Source organism: Barbus barbus, assembly GCF_936440315.1.
Source record: "Barbus barbus genome assembly, chromosome: 49".
NCBI lineage: Eukaryota > Metazoa > Chordata > Actinopteri > Cypriniformes > Cyprinidae > Barbus > Barbus barbus.
The window spans coordinates 4,250,596-4,269,340 of record NC_136727.1 but is presented as its reverse complement, the minus strand read 5'-3'; the positions used below and the strand labels follow the sequence as shown (position 1 = coordinate 4,269,340).

The window sequence follows — 18,745 nt, the reverse complement described above, 5'->3', positions numbered from 1 at the left end:
ATATGACGATGAAGGTAATTGTAATCGAGTGAACATTAGCCAGTCAGAAAGTCTGTCACTCACATGTTGGGGTAAACGCGCGTGACGCCTCCATTGGTGGATGCGAACAGCGCCAGGAAGCCATACCTGCAGAGATCAGACTGTCCAATCAACACCTGAATCCGGTTAATACAGTAAATCAACAGACTGTGACGGATCTGATCTTACGTGTTGAGATCCTTGTTCTGCCAAACGCGTGTGGCGAGGTTCCAGAGGATCCCAGAATCCAAGATCAGGTTATGAATGAGACCCTGATCGCCTGTGAAACATCGTTTCAAAACATTCAGTCAGAAGCTTCTTATGGTTCACTGAAAAATTCATGATTAGAGACAAACGTTTCGCTAAATTCATCCATGTGAGGCATCTTCACATTACAGATAATGAGAATGTAAAATTATTAAATTATTCAAATTTAATTTTAAACTCATGATGATTTATTCGTTCATTATGACTAGTATAATTAGTTTTTGCCAATATAATACTGTTATTTCATTATGGGTGATATAAAAAATATCTAAAAAAAATCAGCTCTGTAATATGCAATTATAAGAGAATATTTCACAATCAATATTGCATATTATATTTATTTTTAATGAACATTTAATTGTGACTGGATAATCAGATTATAATGTTAAGATAATTATAACAGATATTTTAGATTATAATATTGATTAATATGCATAAATATCACAATCAATGCAGTATTGTCAATTATTAGTATTTAATAATCAAGATTTAAATATTTATTAAATGATTTTTTAATATAATTAGAGCAGTAAAATGTAATAATGAATACTTGAATAATTATGAATAATTTTTGTAATATATAACTAGTGCTGTAATATTTAGTAATGAATTCTGTAATGTTTATGATCAATATTGTAATATAAAATTAGAGGTGCAAAATTTATGAAAGCTGAAATATTTATTACTCTCTATTGTAATATTAAATAGAACTGTAAATTTACTAATTCAAGATGAAATTTATCAACTCTAAAACTTTAGTAATGCATGCTAAAATATTTATTAATCACTATTTTAATATTTAATTAGAGCTGTAATATTTCATAATAGATTCTGTAATATTTCATCAGAGCCACAAAATTGCTGCTATAATATTTGATTATAGGACTGTAATATTTAATAACTATTGCTTAAAATTGAAATATTATTCCTGCGATATGTAATATTCAGCGCTAGTGTGGTCTAGAGGTGAATGTTATTCACAGTCTTCAGATTCAGGTGAGATCTCCACCATCAGAGACAGGAAGTCTGCCAGGAACTGTGTGTTATTCTCAGCCATCTGCAGACGCTTGCAGTATTCTCTATATATATATATATCAGAGAGAAAGAAAGAGATTGACCGACCAAACATTTACACAGAACACACAATATCTCAAACATTTACCAGAGGAAATATCATACCTGGGAGCTAAAAACACGTGACCAGCCGACTCAAACGAGTTCGGCAGCAGGGACTGTAAATCTGAGAGAAACACAGGAGAGATTATTTAGGATGAAACATCAACATCACTAATCTCACACAAAACATCATCATCCATATTAAATCAAAGACTCACACTGCAGCTGTAGCATGACGTCGCTGAGATCAGCCTGGATGTAATATTCACTGTACGGAGGAAGTACCAGTCCCAGACTGTAGGGGGCGGCGCATGAAAACAAACCATGAGTTTAGCCTGTTTAACATCAAACCGGACGATCTGAACTGCTTAATCGACTCGTACCTGTAATCAGTGTCGTTGATGGGCGTCCAGGAGTATATACGAGTGACCTCGTCAATGTAGCGCTGCAGGGCAATATTTCATTAGACATTTTCAAGCAAAAATTTTTACATTTCTTACGATGTAGCAGACAATGCATAGATCCCTGCGCTATTCTTGCTCGATTTCGAAAATGTTCTTTATGGGAACAAATTTGGAGAAAAGTAGCATTACATAGGGCCCTATGATTTCCACAATGCGTAAACCGTGGACGGAATCGCGGAATCTAGTCATAAAAACAGAATTTACTATATAGCGCGGAATGTCACGGAATTTGGCAAATTTTGAATGGATACATCAAACGTAGGTTAGTACAGCAAAATCTAAGGCCCCGTTTACACTAGTGCGTTTTTGTTTTATAACTTTTGCTATGGTTACGCCTATCGTTTACACTACTCCGGCGTTTTCAAGGACTTTTGAAAACGTTGCTGCAGACCCCATTTTAGTTTGAAAACTCCAGGGTTGCGTTTCAGTGTAAACGGACCAAAACAGAGGCTGCGTCCGAAATCGCATACTACTTGTGTAGGTACTACATTTGAATTCAAACGTACTTCTCGACCGTTAAAAAAGTACGTTCTATATAGTATGAATGAGGGTAGTATGAATAGAATTCGGACGTACTACATCCGCCATGTTCATGAAGTCATCTCATCGATTTACAACGGTTAAACTTTAATAAGTCAGCCGTTTACTTTGATTATTTTAAACAAGTGCAATTTAACCACAATGACAACGTTTTCCCTTGAGGTACTTGCACTTGAAAACAGCCGCGTCGCCGCTTTCCACCATTTTTCGAATATGACGCCTACTCTCCCGTGGCCTCATGGGACAGTAAAGTGTCCATCGTATACCTACTACAGAATTCGGGCGGAAGTAGTAGGTCATCCGGGTAATTCTCGCCTACTGTTTTTCGAATACTATGAATTCGGACATACTACTCGCCTCGCATACTGTTTTTCGCATACTATATAGTAGGGAAGTATGCGATTTCGGACGCAGCCAGAGACTTTTGAAAACGATGGCATGGCTGCCCGCATTCGCTCTGCGTATCCTTGACGACCGTGTAAACAATAACATCATGCTCAGTATTGTACCCATAGAAATGTATTGGTAGATCCCCATTCGACCGCTCCAAGCATGCAGACGCATCCGCCATCTAAATAATAGGAAATCTACCTCTACATATCTATGGTAGTACCTGCATGAATGGTCACGTGACATGCGTTTTCGGTTGTGTAGTGTAAACTGAGATCGTTTCTGAAACGCCAGTGTAAACGGGGATCGTTTTCATTCTAAAATGCTGTTTTAAAACGAAAACACACTAGTGTAACGGGGTCTAAATGCGACATGGACTAGTGTCTGTGAATATTAAGCGCAAAAATATGAATCCTGCAGGTTCTGTTTGTCTTTGAGTGAATGAATGGCTCGAACGTGTGGTTTTGTTTTCTAGAACTGCTCTGAAAGTCACCTCATGAGGATTTTACCATTTCTTTTGAGTAAAACTATTGTCATATATACAAACAGAAACTCAAAGGTCTCCACAGTATACCGTCAAAATAAAAGTTTGGTTTAACTTAAGAGAACCGTGACAGAAATATTACTTCATGTAATGATAGTACTACTAATACTAATAAAATGATAGTCCAAACAGCTGATAAAAACATCACAATAATCCTCAAGTAATTCAAAGGGCTATCAATTAATTAATGTCTTGTGAAGTGAAAAGCTGCATGTTTGTAAGAAACAAATCCATCAAGGCGTTTTAACTTTAAACTGTCAAAATACAAGTCCATAATCCATAATAATGATTCCCCCAGTGAAACGGTCCATCTCCTGTTGTCCCTTTGCATCAAAATCCACCAGAATATTTGTTTAGATCTGTTTTCACTTGCAAACGTTTCGATTCTTTCATTGGCGAAAAAAATATTATGGATAAGGGACTTTTATTTTAGCCAGAAGTAATGGTTTGAAGATAAAAACATCTAAATGATGCGTTTTACTTCACAAGATGTTCACTGACGGACTGGAGTCGTATATGCATTACTTGTGGATTATTGTGATGTTTTTATCAGCTGTTTGGACTCTCATTCTGACGGCACCCATTCACTGCAGAGGATCCATTGGTGAGCAAGTGATGTAATGCTACATTTCTCCAAATCTGTTTCATGCCACAATTTTCATGCAGACACGCAAATAAATTAATTTGTGGTATTAAGATGTAGTTTTAGGTCAAAACTGGAGTATACGTGTTACATATTTAGACTGTAAAGCAATTATGCAAATTGGGATACAGCCAATCAGTGTCATCATTTGAGGGGTCGCACACATGTAGATCTGAAGTTTGAAATCAGTAATTTTGAGCCATTTATAGAAAGTCATGTCCCAGATATCAGACATGTCCTAGTTTCATCTGCCACATTAATCGCTCACACACTTGCCTCATCCATTGATTTAATTAGGGTTTTGATCGTCATCTCTCCCGATCGGCCATCAATCATTTGTCGGCGAATCTAGAAAAGACAGAAAGCAGATGCTAAAACTTATCCATGTGTTCCTGCTGATTTAACAGAAACGATCAGACAACTGATTCAGCCGAACATCATATTTAACACATGAAGTGAGTGTGCCGGTGCCGCCCACACCGAAAACAATGATTCATTTGTTATGAACAACAGAGAAAGAGTTCAATGAGGACAATCAGCACTTTAGGTTAGTGAAGATTGTACCTCTTGTTTGCTGATGTCTTCTACTTCTGCATCCAGGAAGTCCAGTGTCACAGGCTCTGGCAAATCCTCCTCCTGCAATCAGCCAAATTATTACTGTTAACAGAAACTGGAAAATAAATAAATAAATAAATAAATAATATAATATATATATATTTATATATATATATATATATATATATATATATATATATATATATATACACACACACACAAAAAATATAATTTAATTAAATTAATTACACAACATTTAATTTAACAAAAAAAATTAGTTTTATTAAATAAATAATAAAAATGACAAAAACACAATATTTAACCATTGACTAAAGCCATTCAATATTGCAGTATAATTGAGAGCTAACAATTTGAACGTTTATTAGACCTTAAAAAATAAATTCATAATTAAGTGACCTTAAAACAATCTTCACATAAACCATTATAATAAATGTCATATTTGGCAACCTGTGCCCTTCAGCAAGTAGGACATATACAGAAACTGAATAAAATTATCAAACACTAAATTCTAAATGAAAAATAGATGAATCCTTAAAGCTACCAAAATGATTGATTTCCTCTTTTTTCTTTGATTAACAGACATCACAGCAGCTGGGTTATTAGGTTATTTGGCTGCTATATCTTTAAGAGCTGCTGCTTCTGAACATAACATGGATACGCTCATAGTTTAATTCGCGCTTTAATAAGATACAGGCTACAGTGCACTCTGCTGTATTTGTGCGTGCAATTGAAGAGTATGTGCTACGACTCGAGCACAGTATAACGGCTAACAGGACAGGAAAATTCATTTTTACAACATCTCATCTGACCATAATTCACTGTTATTCTACTGAAGCGTTAACTGCGTTAAATATTTTTAACGCCATTAAACTGGAAAAATCAATCGCCTGTGTTAACGTGCCAATTTTGACAGCACTACAAAAATTAAACTCAAAGTAAAACATATAAAAATAAAACCTAATTCAAAATACTAATTTAAAAACTATAATTGTACATAAATTATACTAAAATAACACTGGGACAAACAAGCAATCATGAGTACATTGAATCTCACAAAACCTGTCACGAACATGTCTGGGTCATATTGCATCCCCAAAATAATATGAAATACAAAAATGCATTATTTTTATGACAAAGAAATAATAAAAACACATAAGTGTGATTGTTCTGTGATTTCTGATGGAGTAGACACAGAATCAGATTCTCACTCGAGGCTGCAAGTTCGGATGCATCAGCACGTATCCATTTGGGTCGATGGCGAAGATGTATCCGTTCGCTCCCAGCTACACATAGAAAGAAAGAAATAGAGCATTAAAAAATGTGTTTTTCAGTAGCCAATGCCTTATATTTAGACAATAAATAATATAAATCAATGATAGCCAATGAAACACACAAAATTGTTTATAATAAATGCATTAAATATATATTTTTAACAATATTTACTCAAAAACCACAAAATCTGACAACAAAAATGTTAAAGTAGCTCAATGTAACAATCACAGGCTTTTCAGTGTGATAGACTTCACCTTGTATTGTGGCGTGAGTCTCTTCAGCTCATCCAGATGAACGTCGACCCCCATCACCCCTAAAATCAGCTGATTCTGAACACACAAACACTTATGTCAATGATATGAACACAAGAGTTCTTTGCCAGTGCTGATCCATCATTGAGCGTCACCTGAGAGTTTCCGTCCACAGTGAGGTTGAACACCGGCATCGTCCCCGTCACCACCAGCCCCAAACCCTGTAAATGAACCACACCACACAAACTCAATAAACTCACAATGCTTTATGAGGCATCTGAGTATGACGAAACCAGAGTGGCCCGTATGTTTCACACACAGCAGGCGGGGAGAAGCGACTCTCACCAGAGCGTCCTGATAGACGTTGGTCCATTGCACCTGCTTGGCACTTCTTCCTGCCAGAACCATGGGGCGGCCCAACACGTCCAGATATTCCTGCCACACACATTCATTTAAGAAATTTACCTTTCATTCATACGCCATTTGTGTTTGGCAAAAATCTAATATACACATTAAGAATTTCTGATCATTTCTATACTGAATCTTTCAATATTTATATATTTGCTCTGAAATAACGTTTAATTTTTTCATTCAGAGGAACAACAAATTAAAAATAAATCAAATGTATCAACTCAATGAAATTCGAATCACACTTTTAAACCATTTTGTTGCTCTCAAAATTGAGCTGTGAGACAACTAACAAATCATTTACGAATTGATTCACTGAACTCTCCGAACTGACTCGCAGAAATAAATCAGACATTCAAGCTCAAATGTTGTTTTTCATCGAGTGAATGTTGACAGTCTTGCTTAATGTGTATGTGTGTATAACTCACCTGGGTGTTAATCCTTATAGCACAGATGGAGCGGATCTCAAAATAGTATCCTGCCGAGACAGAGAGACGCTCGATGAAATGTCACATGTAATTTCTGTACAGTTCAACATGCATCACCATATAAGTCAACTTATACCATCACATTACAGGCAGATATTTTTGCATTTTAATGCATCTCCTCTAAATGAGCAGCGTGTCTCACCCTTATTAGCACATGCGATCCACTGCAGCGGAGTGACATCATAATTGTGCTGCCCCACCGAGAACGTGAACACACGGACCTGCAGAGACCATCACATATCCCACAATTACCCTGGCAAATTAGACAGGAAACGAGCGGTTTCGCTGGAGGAAAGGGCTAATTATGAGGAACAAACACTTCCAGAGGACAACGGCACACCAGAAAAACAAGACGCTCAACAGAGAATGAAGATATAAATCATATCGTGTGATGTGAAATGGTATCGGACCGTCTTATTGGGCCAGTTGTACTGCTCAAAGATGTCCTGAGCTCGGTCCTCCCCTCCGTCAGTAAATAACATGATGATTTTATTACAGTTGGCTCGAGGAACATTCGTCTTCTGCGTGAGAACGAGAAACAGAGAGAGAGAAGATTAGAATACTGTGTCCAAAGCAAACAAGCAAAGAAATAAATCATGACTTCTCTTTAATCAAATGAGCTGTGATTTTTGTTGTGACCTGGTTTATATTTCTATTGCATCAAGCTTGGTAGCTCCGCCCACAATGAAATCTCATTGGTCCAAATTCCTGCTACATGTAGGTGTATTTTATAGGAATATTTCAGGTTCAATACAAGTGAAGCTCAATATACCTCATGTGTGGCAATGTGGTTATTACCAATCAAATAATTATTTTAGTGGTAATAATTCCTTTTGTCTTCAAAAATTTTTAAAGTTGTACATTATGGGGCAATTTTTGGAGGATTTAAAAGCAAAAAATTGATGATTATAATTTAAGAAAGCATTTACGTTAATTCTTATGTTTCAGCTTGTCTATTATTTGAACTGTACAGCTGTTTAACTCTCGTTTTGCCTTGAGATAATTTTTGATCATGGAGAGGTACATAAAATGCATGCAACCTGAATTCCGGAAATATTGGGACGTTTTTTTAAATTTGAATAAAATGAAAACTAAAAGACTTTCAAATCACATGAGCCAATATTTTATTCACAATAGAACATAGAGAACATAAATGCTTAAACAGAGAAATTTTACACTTTTATCCACTAAATGAGCTCATTTCAAATTTGATGCCTGCTACAGGTCTCAAAAAAGTTGGCACGGGTGCAACAAAGGCCTGAAAATGCAAGAAATTTTGAAAAGATTCAGTTGGGAGAACATCTAGCAACTAATTAAGTTAACTGACATCAGGTCTGTAACATGATTAGCTATAAAAGGGGTCTTAGAGAAGCAGAGTCTCTCAGAAGTAAAGATGGGCAGAGCCTCTGCCCCCATCATGTGCACCTTCTACAGAGGCACCATCGAGAGCATCCTAACCAGCTGCATCACTGTGTGGTATGGCGCTTGCAACGCATCCTGCCGCAAGTCACTTCAGCGCATAGTGAGAGCAGCTGAGAAGATCGTTGGTGTCTCTCTCTCCCCTCCCTCCAGGACATCTACAGCAGCCGTCTCACCCGCAAAGCCCTCCGCATTGCAGGTGATCCCACCCACCCGACACACAGCTTCTTCAGTCTGCTGCCATCAGGGAGGAGACTGCGGAGTCTCCAGGCGAGGACCAGCAGACTGAAGGACAGCTTCATACATCAGGCTGTCAGGAAGCTGAACTCCCTCCCGTCCTTGCCTCCTCTCCCCTCCCCTCTTTTACCCCATGCAACACTGAACTCTGACACTATGAGCCCCCCCCCTCACCAACTTAAAAACTGTGACCAGCACCTGTCACTTGTGCAACATTGGTCTGATCACTACCTCATCCAGCATTGACTGCAAACTACCTCTTCGGATAGTCTGATATAAGGACTGTTCTCCCTACTGACAAGCTCTTCTTGCACTACACATATATCTGCACAGTTTTGTTTTATTTAACTGATTTGCACTCTATCTATTCTGCCATGCGCCTTATGCCACTTTATCTATTTCTTTATTTTTCTACAATGTCCTCATTTGTTTAGCTGTATAGTTGTATGTAAATATGTTTAAACTGTATTATCTGTATTTGAACATGTTTAATGTTAACTGTATGCACCAAGGGTCTGAGAGTAACGCAATTTCAATTCTCTGTATGTATGCGCCGTACATGTGGAAGAATTGACAATAAAGCAGACTTGACTTGACTTGACTTGATGGGCAGAGGCTCTCCAATCTGTGAAAGTGCATAAAAAAAACTGTGGAATACTTTAGAAAAAAACGTTCCTCAGCGTCAAATTGCAAAGGCTTTGCAAATTTCATCATCTCAAATCTCACAATCTCATGCATAACATCATCAAAAGATTCAAAGAAACTGGAGAAATCTCCTTTGTTTGATGCCCGTGGACTTTGGGCCCTCAGATGATAATGCATCACTCATCGGCTAGAATATGTCATTGATATTACTAAATGGGCCCAGGAATACTTCCAGAAACCACTGTCGTTAAACACAATCCGCCGTGCCATCTCCAGATGCCAACTGAAGCTCTATCATGCAAAAAGGAAGCCATGTGAACATGGTCCAGAAGCGCCGTCGTATCCTGTGGGCCAAGGCTCATTTAAAATGGACTGTTTCAAAGTGGGAAAGTGTTCTATTGTCAGACGTGTCCAAATTTGACATTCTTGTTGGAAATCACGGACGCCATGTCCTCCGGGCTAAAGAGGAGGGAGACCTTCCAGCGTGTCATCAGCGTTCAGTTCAAAAGCCAGCATCTCTGATGGTATGGGGGTGCATAAGTGCATACGGTATGAGCAGCTTGCATGTGTTGGTAGGCACTATGAATGCTGAAAGGTATATAAAGGATTTAGAGAAACATATGCTCCCCTCCAGATGATGTCTATTTCAGGGAAGGCCTTGTGTATTTCAGCAGGACAATGCAAAACCACATACTGCTGCTATTATAACATCATGGCTTCGTAGTAGAAGAGTCCGGGTGCTGAATTGGCCTGCCTACAGTCCAGATCTTTCACCTATAGAGAACATTTGGCACATCATTAAATGAAAAATACGTCAAAGACGACCACAAACTCTTCAGCAGCTGGAAACCTATATCAGGCATGAAAGGGACCAAATCCCAACACCAAAACTCCAGAAACACATAACCTCGATGCCCAGACGTCTTCAAACTGTTTTGAGAAGAAGAGGAGATGCTACACCATGGTAAACACGCCCCCGTTCCAACTATTTTGAGAACTGTAGCAGGCATCAAAGTTGAAATGAGCTCATTTTGTGCATAAAATTGTAAAATTTCTCAGTTATCTATGTTCTATTTTGAATAAAATATTGGCTCATGTGATTTGAAATTCTTTTAGTTTTCATTTTATTCAAATTTATATCAAACGTCCCACCATTTCCGGAAATGTATCATGAATAAAAAAAATATTATTTTCCACATTTTTTGAAAGATTTTTCAAGAGACATAAAAAAAATATTACAAATTTACGGGTCAATTTTGACCCAGGTATTTAGGCTTAGGCTTTACATGTGATCTTTATACATATTTGCATGTTACGAATCAGGTACTATATGGTTTTAGTATAAAATTCCTAAGTTATTGGACTAAATTATGCCATGTCAAAACAGACTCAAGAAGTCAAAAGGTGTATGCAGATTTTAAAGGTGTTAAATTATCGAGTTTATGCCATTCTGTTATGGCAATGACGTTTTTAAAAATGGATAGTGATTTGGATGGATGGATGGTTACTGATTTTTGCTGCACTAAAATCATGTTAATACTTATATATTATGGCTATACTATTGTATTTGAACAGTATTTTTTATTTTTACATTCACTTCCATTGTAAGTTCTACACTGTAACCTGTATATTACGTAACAAATTTCGTTGATTGACTTATTGTGTACATTGTGTTCAGACTTACGTTGAGCAGCTGGTTGAAGGCAAAGTGAAAGCCGGATTTGTAATCGGTGGTTCCTTTGGCCTGCATCTGCTGCACAGCCTCTTTAAAGATCTTCTTATTGCGCACGTTCGCCTGAACCAGGTGATTAAAGCAGGGCACCACTGCCTCGGCCTTCTCATTGAACTACGACAGAAAGAGAGGGAAAATGTAAATATGCAGGTTCAAAAATTCTAATAAATTAATAAAGTGATTATACATAATATAACTAATATATTGACCTTACTTATAGCATTTTTATTCCATTATATCTGCAGATTTTTAAAAAATATTTTAGAATATTTTATCAGCCGATTACCAAAAGTGTGCACTATCAGCTTGTGTCAAAACTGGTATTACACTGGGGAGGCTGTGCGAATTCATATCACGTTTTACAACAAAAGATACCTGTTGTGCTTCCACCTACACCTTTGACTTTTTAAGACTAGAATGAATATGTGAAATATGGATTTATTATTATTGTTAATGGAAAGCACAACAACAATAAAACAGTACAATGACAAACTAACTAATATAACATTTATAAACAAAAACGAATAAGATGAGGCATACACCACATGCTGAATAAAATAAAATAAAAGAGCCTCGATAGCATAATGGCAGGTAAACAGCAAAGACAACAGACTATTGTTGAAGAGTAATATTAAATTGACTTTCAGTGACAGTGCTTGCAAGTTTTTTTTTTTGGCCAAGACAACCAACATTCTCTGGTTTAAGAAGTGGTCTTTTAATTTACTTTTACATTTCACTTGAAAACCAAGTCCTCCATCCGCTATCGTTTCCTCGTAATTTTTTGCCAAATTGGGCTAACAAATCAAAATTACTTTCAAAATCCAACAATCAAAAGTAGCGGACTGACCCTAGCGACATTGACGTAATCATCGTCGGAGAGTGTATCGAGCATCTCTGTGACCGAAGCTTTAATCAGTTTGAGTGTAAGTCCACTGACACTGCCGCTCCTGTAAACGAAAAAATGTTAATGTTACAAAACCAGGCAAACGCGCAGCTCGCAACAGCACATGCAAATACTCACACGTCTACGAGGATGACCATATCTTTTGGCGAGGATGCTCCTTGAATGTACCTGAGGAAAACAGCGACACGAGTTAAAGTATTACGATCCGTTAAACCCCGCCCTCAAACCTAAATTGACCAATCAAAGCCTATCAACAGATGTAGACTATAGACTATGGACAAAAAAAGTTGATTTACTGTAGGTTAACTGAACTGTTTGACATCCGATTGGACGTCTCCAAACACAGTTACAGGTTCACTGAAAGAGAAAGGAATCAAACACTCAAAAGATACAGGAAATGTATTACCAGGGTCGTCGTCGTACATCATAAAGGTCAATCTTATCCGGCGCTCTCCAGGGAGCAGCTATAAGAGAAAATATGCTACTTATTTGGGACATATGTGGTCTCAAGCTGCAATCCGATTAGTTGGTTTCCCAATTTACACAAAATGAACTATGAACTGCCTCAGTACATGTTGATCAGATGGTTACCTGGATAATATCTTGTGACACCGGTGGCGCTTCCAAATGCTTGCCAAAGCAATGACGGGTCGTCTCTGCTGTTCTCTATGAAGACTCGCTCTAACGCTTGCGTCCAGTTCAGCTCGTTCAGAATCACTGGAGCTACAGACAGACAGACACGTTATGAACTCTCATTGACTCATACAGAGATCTAATAGCATCAGTATGGTTCCTCACCGCCTTTGTAGATGTCTGTGGGGATCTGGACGGCAGTGTGTGAGTAATTCACATGGTTTTTGAAGTTCGAATCATATACAAACTCCAGTTTCAATGACATCTGGGAATCAATGTCCTCACCGTCCTGATGAGAATCATGATATAATCAAGAGTCCATTGTTTCAGCTTGATTCTGATCTTATCAGATGGTGATAAATGAACATGCAAAATAGTAGTTTAGGAGTTAGAAGTTCGAGCAACCAGCTTCTAAAAAGAAATGGTGTATGAATGTATGAATATTACCTATAAACATACCAAGAAAGCATCATTTTCCTTTACATTACATATGCTTTTCTTAAAATAGTTCACAGGCCCACTTCCAAAGCACGAACATCTACACTGAAAGTCTACAAATACAAGATTTTCCATATGTTTTTCTCATGGGCAATTGATAGACATGTACTCACATAGTCCATCTCTGCTTTAGAGTTATAATATTCAATATTTTCCTCCTGGAATAAACACACACAGAACAGAGATACAAAAATCTGCTGTTTAAGATCAGTTTGAGAACCTGAAGATTCAAATACAGATGTCCTCCACATGACTAACTCTTGATTCAGCACAATTCACTTGTGTGGTCAGTCAAGCTGAACAGCTCTAATGAGTCAAATCAGTCAGAAAAACGAGATGTCACAATCTATTGGGTTTAAACAGACCCTCCAGCTACAGACTCACAGAAATCATGACTCACAACGTGTGTGTGTTTGTCTGTAAAGCTCATATCGAGATCAGAGAAACATAGATGTGAATGTCAGAGGAAAAAGAGCCCCAAGTATCGTAGATGGAAGAAAAAAGCACGCAGCGTTCGATTCAAGAATGAAACGCTTGATCGGTGCGGTTCATTTTAATGAATCAGTTGAAACAATACAGGAGTCATTGGTCAGAATCGACTCGGATGACCCACATGCAAAAGCAATGTAATAAATAAAATTTCAAACTGAGCGAAAAGTATTGAGAAATGCACATAAGTGAACGTAAAAAACAAAGTGGTGCTGTTAAAGTCATCTGACCTTGATTCCATCCTGCCACCGATGATCTTTCTGAAGACGCTCCGCTTCACTCGCAAGTTTCTAGTAGAAAATACGAACCAGAACTGTTAAAAATAGATTCTTAGGAAGAGCATGTGTGATTTAGTGTGTTTTCTCACCTCAAGTGCTTTGCGTTTCTTGGCCAGCAGTCTCTCGATGTCTGTTGCAACTTTCTCTACGATTTCTCGAGGGTTATTTCTGACCAAACTGAACTGTCTTCTCTTCTCACCGTAGATCTGAAACAACATCATGCATTCTCTTGATCATATATATACACTAATACTGTTTTGAACAGTAGATCTTTTCATAATCTTTTCCTGTGATCAAAGCTGAATTTTCAGCATCATTACTCCAGTCTCACATGATCCTTCAGAAATCGTTCCAATATGCTAATTTGCTGCTCAAGAAACATTTCTGATTATTATCATTTTTTTTTTAGCATTTTTTGATCAATAGAAAGTTCAAAAGAACAGCATTGATTTAAAAAAAGGAAATCTTTTGTACCACAGTCACTTTCAATCAGTTTAATGCATCCTAGCTAAATAGAAGTATTACTTAAAAATCTTACCTTAAACTTTTAATGGTACTGTATATCCTCTTGATGGTGCTAAATATATTTATATACCATCAAGAGGATCCATCAGCTGGGGGAAACGGTGAGTGAGCTGCATGTTTGTGTTTTGCATTATTAATGCTCATCGCTGGGAAACCCGTGTAACTTCCTGTCAGATGTGATGCACTAAAAATAAACTCATTTTGCAGTGATTCCACCTTGTGTAAATGAGTGTTTGCGCTCCAGCGTGAGGTGCGAGACAACAGCTGCTGAAATCCAGTGGCGTGACTGAAGACTGAAGCCTCATTACCCCGGTAAATAACCTCTGAGTCCAGAACAAGAGTTGTTTAGAGCTCAGATCAATACAGGAACATCAAACACACGCTCACTTACACACTGACAACTTGAACTTTCAGACACAGCATTTAAAGCAAGACAATGAGTCAAGATGAAGCCCATGAACTTATTACAATGAAAAAAATCAAATAAAAATAAATCAATATTATAGCCTAAAATTACACAATCCAATCTAGTCCTGCTGGATGAAGCGAGACTCAGCATTTATTTAGCAATGTGTCTTTTTTGCGTTGTTTTGGGTCTCAAATTTTAAATGCGCAAATGTGATAAAAGCACAAAATGAGAATTTGCAATTTGCACACTCCAATTTTCCATCTTGCATGTCGGTTCTGAGCCAGAATAAAAACAAATTTAAACTTTTTGTGTTTCCGGTTTTAAGTTCAATTTGCTACTTTCATTTAGTTTTATTCACAGGATTTCTGTGAGTTTTCCACAGTAGTTTAATGTTGGTTTTAGTCAACAATAGTTGCATTTCCATTACCCTTCAAACTGCGCAAATTGAAATTGCGAACTGAAAATACGCCTAATGGAAACATGTCAATTTCGCAAACTCTCCCATATATCGCAAAAAAAGTTTGTACGCTCGCATCAGGTGGTTTTTCAGGCAATTTTAAAAGGGAATATTTTGCAAAACTGCAATGGAAACAGTTTTTTTTTTATTTACAGCTCATTTGGCATACGTAAAATTCACATGATCATTCTTTAATGTACTATAACAACCTCCGAGAAACACCTCATATGTGGCCACTCTCACGTATAAGGGTCTTTCCTTGCCATTAATGCACGAATAACCCCTTATTTACACTGCACACGTCTGCAGTGGGCTGCTGGAGCTGTTCGTGGCCACTCTAGTCCAGGGGTTTTCAACCTGTGGGGCGCCCAGGGGGGCGCCAGCACCTGTCAAGGGGGGCGCGAGCATCAATTAATTCAGAGACATTGCCTTGAAGATTTACGAATACGAGCTTTCAAATCTTCAGCCATCCGCTAGGGGGCAATCAGACTCCCGCTGTTAGGCGTGATGGGTGGTGATGGCGCAGTGGATAAGACACATGCCTTTGGTGTGAGAGACCCGGGTTCGAATCCACTGTGAGACACCAATGTGTCCCTGAGCAAGACACTTAACCCCTAGTTGCTCCAGAGGTGTGCGACCTCTGACATATATAGCAATTGTAAGTCGCTTTGAATAAAAGCGTCAGCTAAATGAATAAATGTAAATGTAGGCGACAGTGAGAATGGTGTAAAATAATTTACGGTTAGTCATGTCAGAAATCCAACCATTGGCATGTTGTCAGAAACGGGCTCAGCCATCACACTGAATCAGGTAAGCTGGTTATATGTGTATGTTTCTTAATGCTAAGCACTGGAAATGCAGCAAACAATATGTGAATGATGTTCACGCACTTTGGGCTCGCGCGGGGTGGGGGTTGGTGTTGGGGGGGGGCGCGAGTGAAATTAGACAAACTTGGGGGGGCACATGTCCTAAAAGGTTGAAAACCCCTGCTCTAGTCAATGCTTGTGTTTATACCAGCCACTCCACGGCACGTTTCAGAAACGCTCCAGAAGTGGCTCTCCGCTCTGCTTTGCTAAAGATACACGTCTACATCTCCTTCAATTAAAAATAATGACTAGTGCTGTGGCTGCGATATGCCTACCAACATCGGTCGCCATGACTAATCACGAGAGGAAAAAATTTCATTTTAGTCGCATAACATCAGTTACTGGAAATGCCGTCATTTCACAATAGTTTTTTATCAACATTTATAAAATATCACGAAAGATTCGCACAAATCTATAATGGAAACGCGTATAGTATTACACAAACATGTTTAACTGTGTTAAATTTAGACATTTTTATGTTAATGAAGGTTGGTATTAAAGGCTGAACCTTTATATGCTATGTGTATTAAAAAGAATCAACTTTTGTTTGTCATAAATTGTATTTAATTTAGTTTTGTATATGTACAGTGCCTTGCGAAAGTATTCATACACCTTAATTTTCTTCACGTTTTGTTTTGTTGCTGCATTATGTTAAACTGCTTTAAATGACTTTTTTCCCACATCAATCTACACCTCCATACACCATAATTGTAAAGCAAAAAACAGGTTTTTAACATCTTTGCAAATTTATTAAAAATAAAAAAACTAAAATGATTCCATTGCACAAGTATTCTGGGACAGTTGAAATTTAGCTCAGGAACATTCATATTGCTTGTAGGTGTTACTACACTTCAAGTGAAGTTAACCTGTGGCAAATTCAATTGAATGGGTATGATTTGGAAAGACACACACATCTTAATAAAATGTCTAACAGCTGATAATGCATATCAGAGCAAAAAACAAGCACTGAGGTCAAAAGAACTGCCTGTAGAGCTCCGAAACACGTCTGTGTCAAGCCACACATCTGGGGAAGAGTTTAGAAAAAATTCTGCTTCATTGAAGGAACCCTTAATGGAAGACGTAACCCTGTTACCCTTAATGGAAGAAGTTTGAAACAACCAGGATTCTTCTTAGAGCTGGCCTCCTGGCCAAAATGAGCAACTGATGGAGAAGGGCTTTGGTTAGAGTGGTGACCAAGAAGATGATGGTCACTCTACTTGAGCTCGATGATCATATATGCAGATGGGAGAAACCTACAGAAGGACAAACATCACTGCAACACTCCACCAATCTGGGCTTTATGGCGGTGTGGCCAAACTCAATCCTCTCTTCAGTTAAGACATATGAAAACACACTTGGAAAAAGCACCTAAAGGACCCTCAAACCGAGATTCTCTGTTCTGATGAACCTCAATTCTAAGCATCATGTTTGATGGAAACCAGCTCTGCTCATCACCTGCAGAGTACCATCCCAAAAGTAAAGTGTGCTGGTAGCAGCCTCATGCTGTGGGGTTGTTTTTCAGTGGCAGGGACTGTGTAATGCACTAAAATATAGAGATAGCCTTAATGAAAATTCAGTCCAGAGCCATCAGAACCTCAGACGGGCAGAAGATTTATCTTCCAACAGGACAGTCACCCTAAGCACACAGCAAGAGTGGCTTTGTGAATGTCCTTGAGTGGCCCAGCCACAGCCTAGGATTAAACCCAGTCAAATATTTCTGGAGAACCCAGAAAATGTGCATCTGCCCCCATCCCACCTGACAGAGCTTGAGACGTGAAGAGGTGAGGTAAAGAATGGCAGATAATTGCCAAATGCTGATGAGCAGAGCTTGTCATATCATACCTAAAAAGACTTAAGGCTGTAAAGGTGCTTCAGGTAAGTACTGAGTTAAGGGTATGAATACTTATGCAATGTACTTATTCCAGTTTTTTATTTTTTATAAATTTACGAAGTTGTGAAAATTCTGTTTTTGCTTTGTCAGTATGGTGTATGGAGTGTAGACTGATGTGGAAAATACGTAATTTAAAGCAGTTTAACATAAGGCAGCAACATAACAAAATGTGAAAAAAGAGTACTTTCGAAAGGAACTGCATTTCATTTATTACTTTCCAATTATGATTCTACCCCTCATAAAACAAATAAATCACAATATAGTAATGTAATGCATTATGACTGATTTCATGCTTAAAATGTGACAAAGTAAAAACAAAAAAAGCCAAATTTCTGACAACTAAGTATAATGAGTCTGTAGGATGGAGAGACAATCAAACACTCCTCTTACAAAGACTGATGAAATTCGACGTCAGAGGTCAAGTGTTAGGGTCAAAAGCATTAGCTCAGGGTCAAATACAGTTTATCCCTGATGAATAAAATCCTGCCGGGTTTAATCTCAGCTCTAGAGGCTCTTCATGAGAAGGTCATTAGAAACCTGTTTATTAATAATATGATGACCTTACAAATAATGCATCTACAAACGTGCTGGTTATATGTCTGTATTGATCATCATCAGCAGTGAAGCGCTCTGTCTACAGCACTGTGGCATTCTGGGTAAATGAATGAGGGGCGAACCATCTGTTCTCTCAGTGATGTGAGCAGACGCACACAGAGATTCATGATGCATTCAGACGCTGTAGCCTCTCGGTGGAGGAATGACAGGATCATTATATTCTCCAGCAC

General features: G+C 38.0%; 1 protein-coding gene across 2 annotated transcripts in view; it reads right to left on the bottom strand.

The window, feature by feature from the left end:
- cacna2d2b (calcium channel, voltage-dependent, alpha 2/delta subunit 2b) overlaps nt 1-18,745 on the bottom strand; it is a 31,805-nt gene that overhangs the window by 8,418 nt on the left and 4,642 nt on the right. For both annotated transcript variants that reach the window (XM_079413750.1, XM_079413751.1), the window contains exons 3-26: nt 13,902-14,018; nt 13,765-13,824; nt 13,159-13,203; nt 12,713-12,836; nt 12,506-12,637; nt 12,321-12,378; nt 12,032-12,082; nt 11,858-11,957; nt 10,963-11,124; nt 7,388-7,498; nt 7,120-7,198; nt 6,918-6,967; nt 6,427-6,516; nt 6,237-6,302; nt 6,085-6,159; nt 5,767-5,841; nt 4,547-4,618; nt 4,259-4,330; nt 1,785-1,846; nt 1,620-1,696; nt 1,465-1,525; nt 1,267-1,364; nt 208-298; nt 64-126 (exon numbers count right to left, since the gene is read on the bottom strand). In XM_079413750.1, coding sequence (XP_079269876.1) covers nt 64-126; nt 208-298; nt 1,267-1,364; nt 1,465-1,525; nt 1,620-1,696; nt 1,785-1,846; nt 4,259-4,330; nt 4,547-4,618; nt 5,767-5,841; nt 6,085-6,159; nt 6,237-6,302; nt 6,427-6,516; nt 6,918-6,967; nt 7,120-7,198; nt 7,388-7,498; nt 10,963-11,124; nt 11,858-11,957; nt 12,032-12,082; nt 12,321-12,378; nt 12,506-12,637; nt 12,713-12,836; nt 13,159-13,203; nt 13,765-13,824; nt 13,902-14,018 — 1,991 coding nt within the window. The remainder of the gene's footprint in view (nt 1-63; nt 127-207; nt 299-1,266; nt 1,365-1,464; nt 1,526-1,619; nt 1,697-1,784; nt 1,847-4,258; nt 4,331-4,546; nt 4,619-5,766; nt 5,842-6,084; nt 6,160-6,236; nt 6,303-6,426; nt 6,517-6,917; nt 6,968-7,119; nt 7,199-7,387; nt 7,499-10,962; nt 11,125-11,857; nt 11,958-12,031; nt 12,083-12,320; nt 12,379-12,505; nt 12,638-12,712; nt 12,837-13,158; nt 13,204-13,764; nt 13,825-13,901; nt 14,019-18,745) is intronic.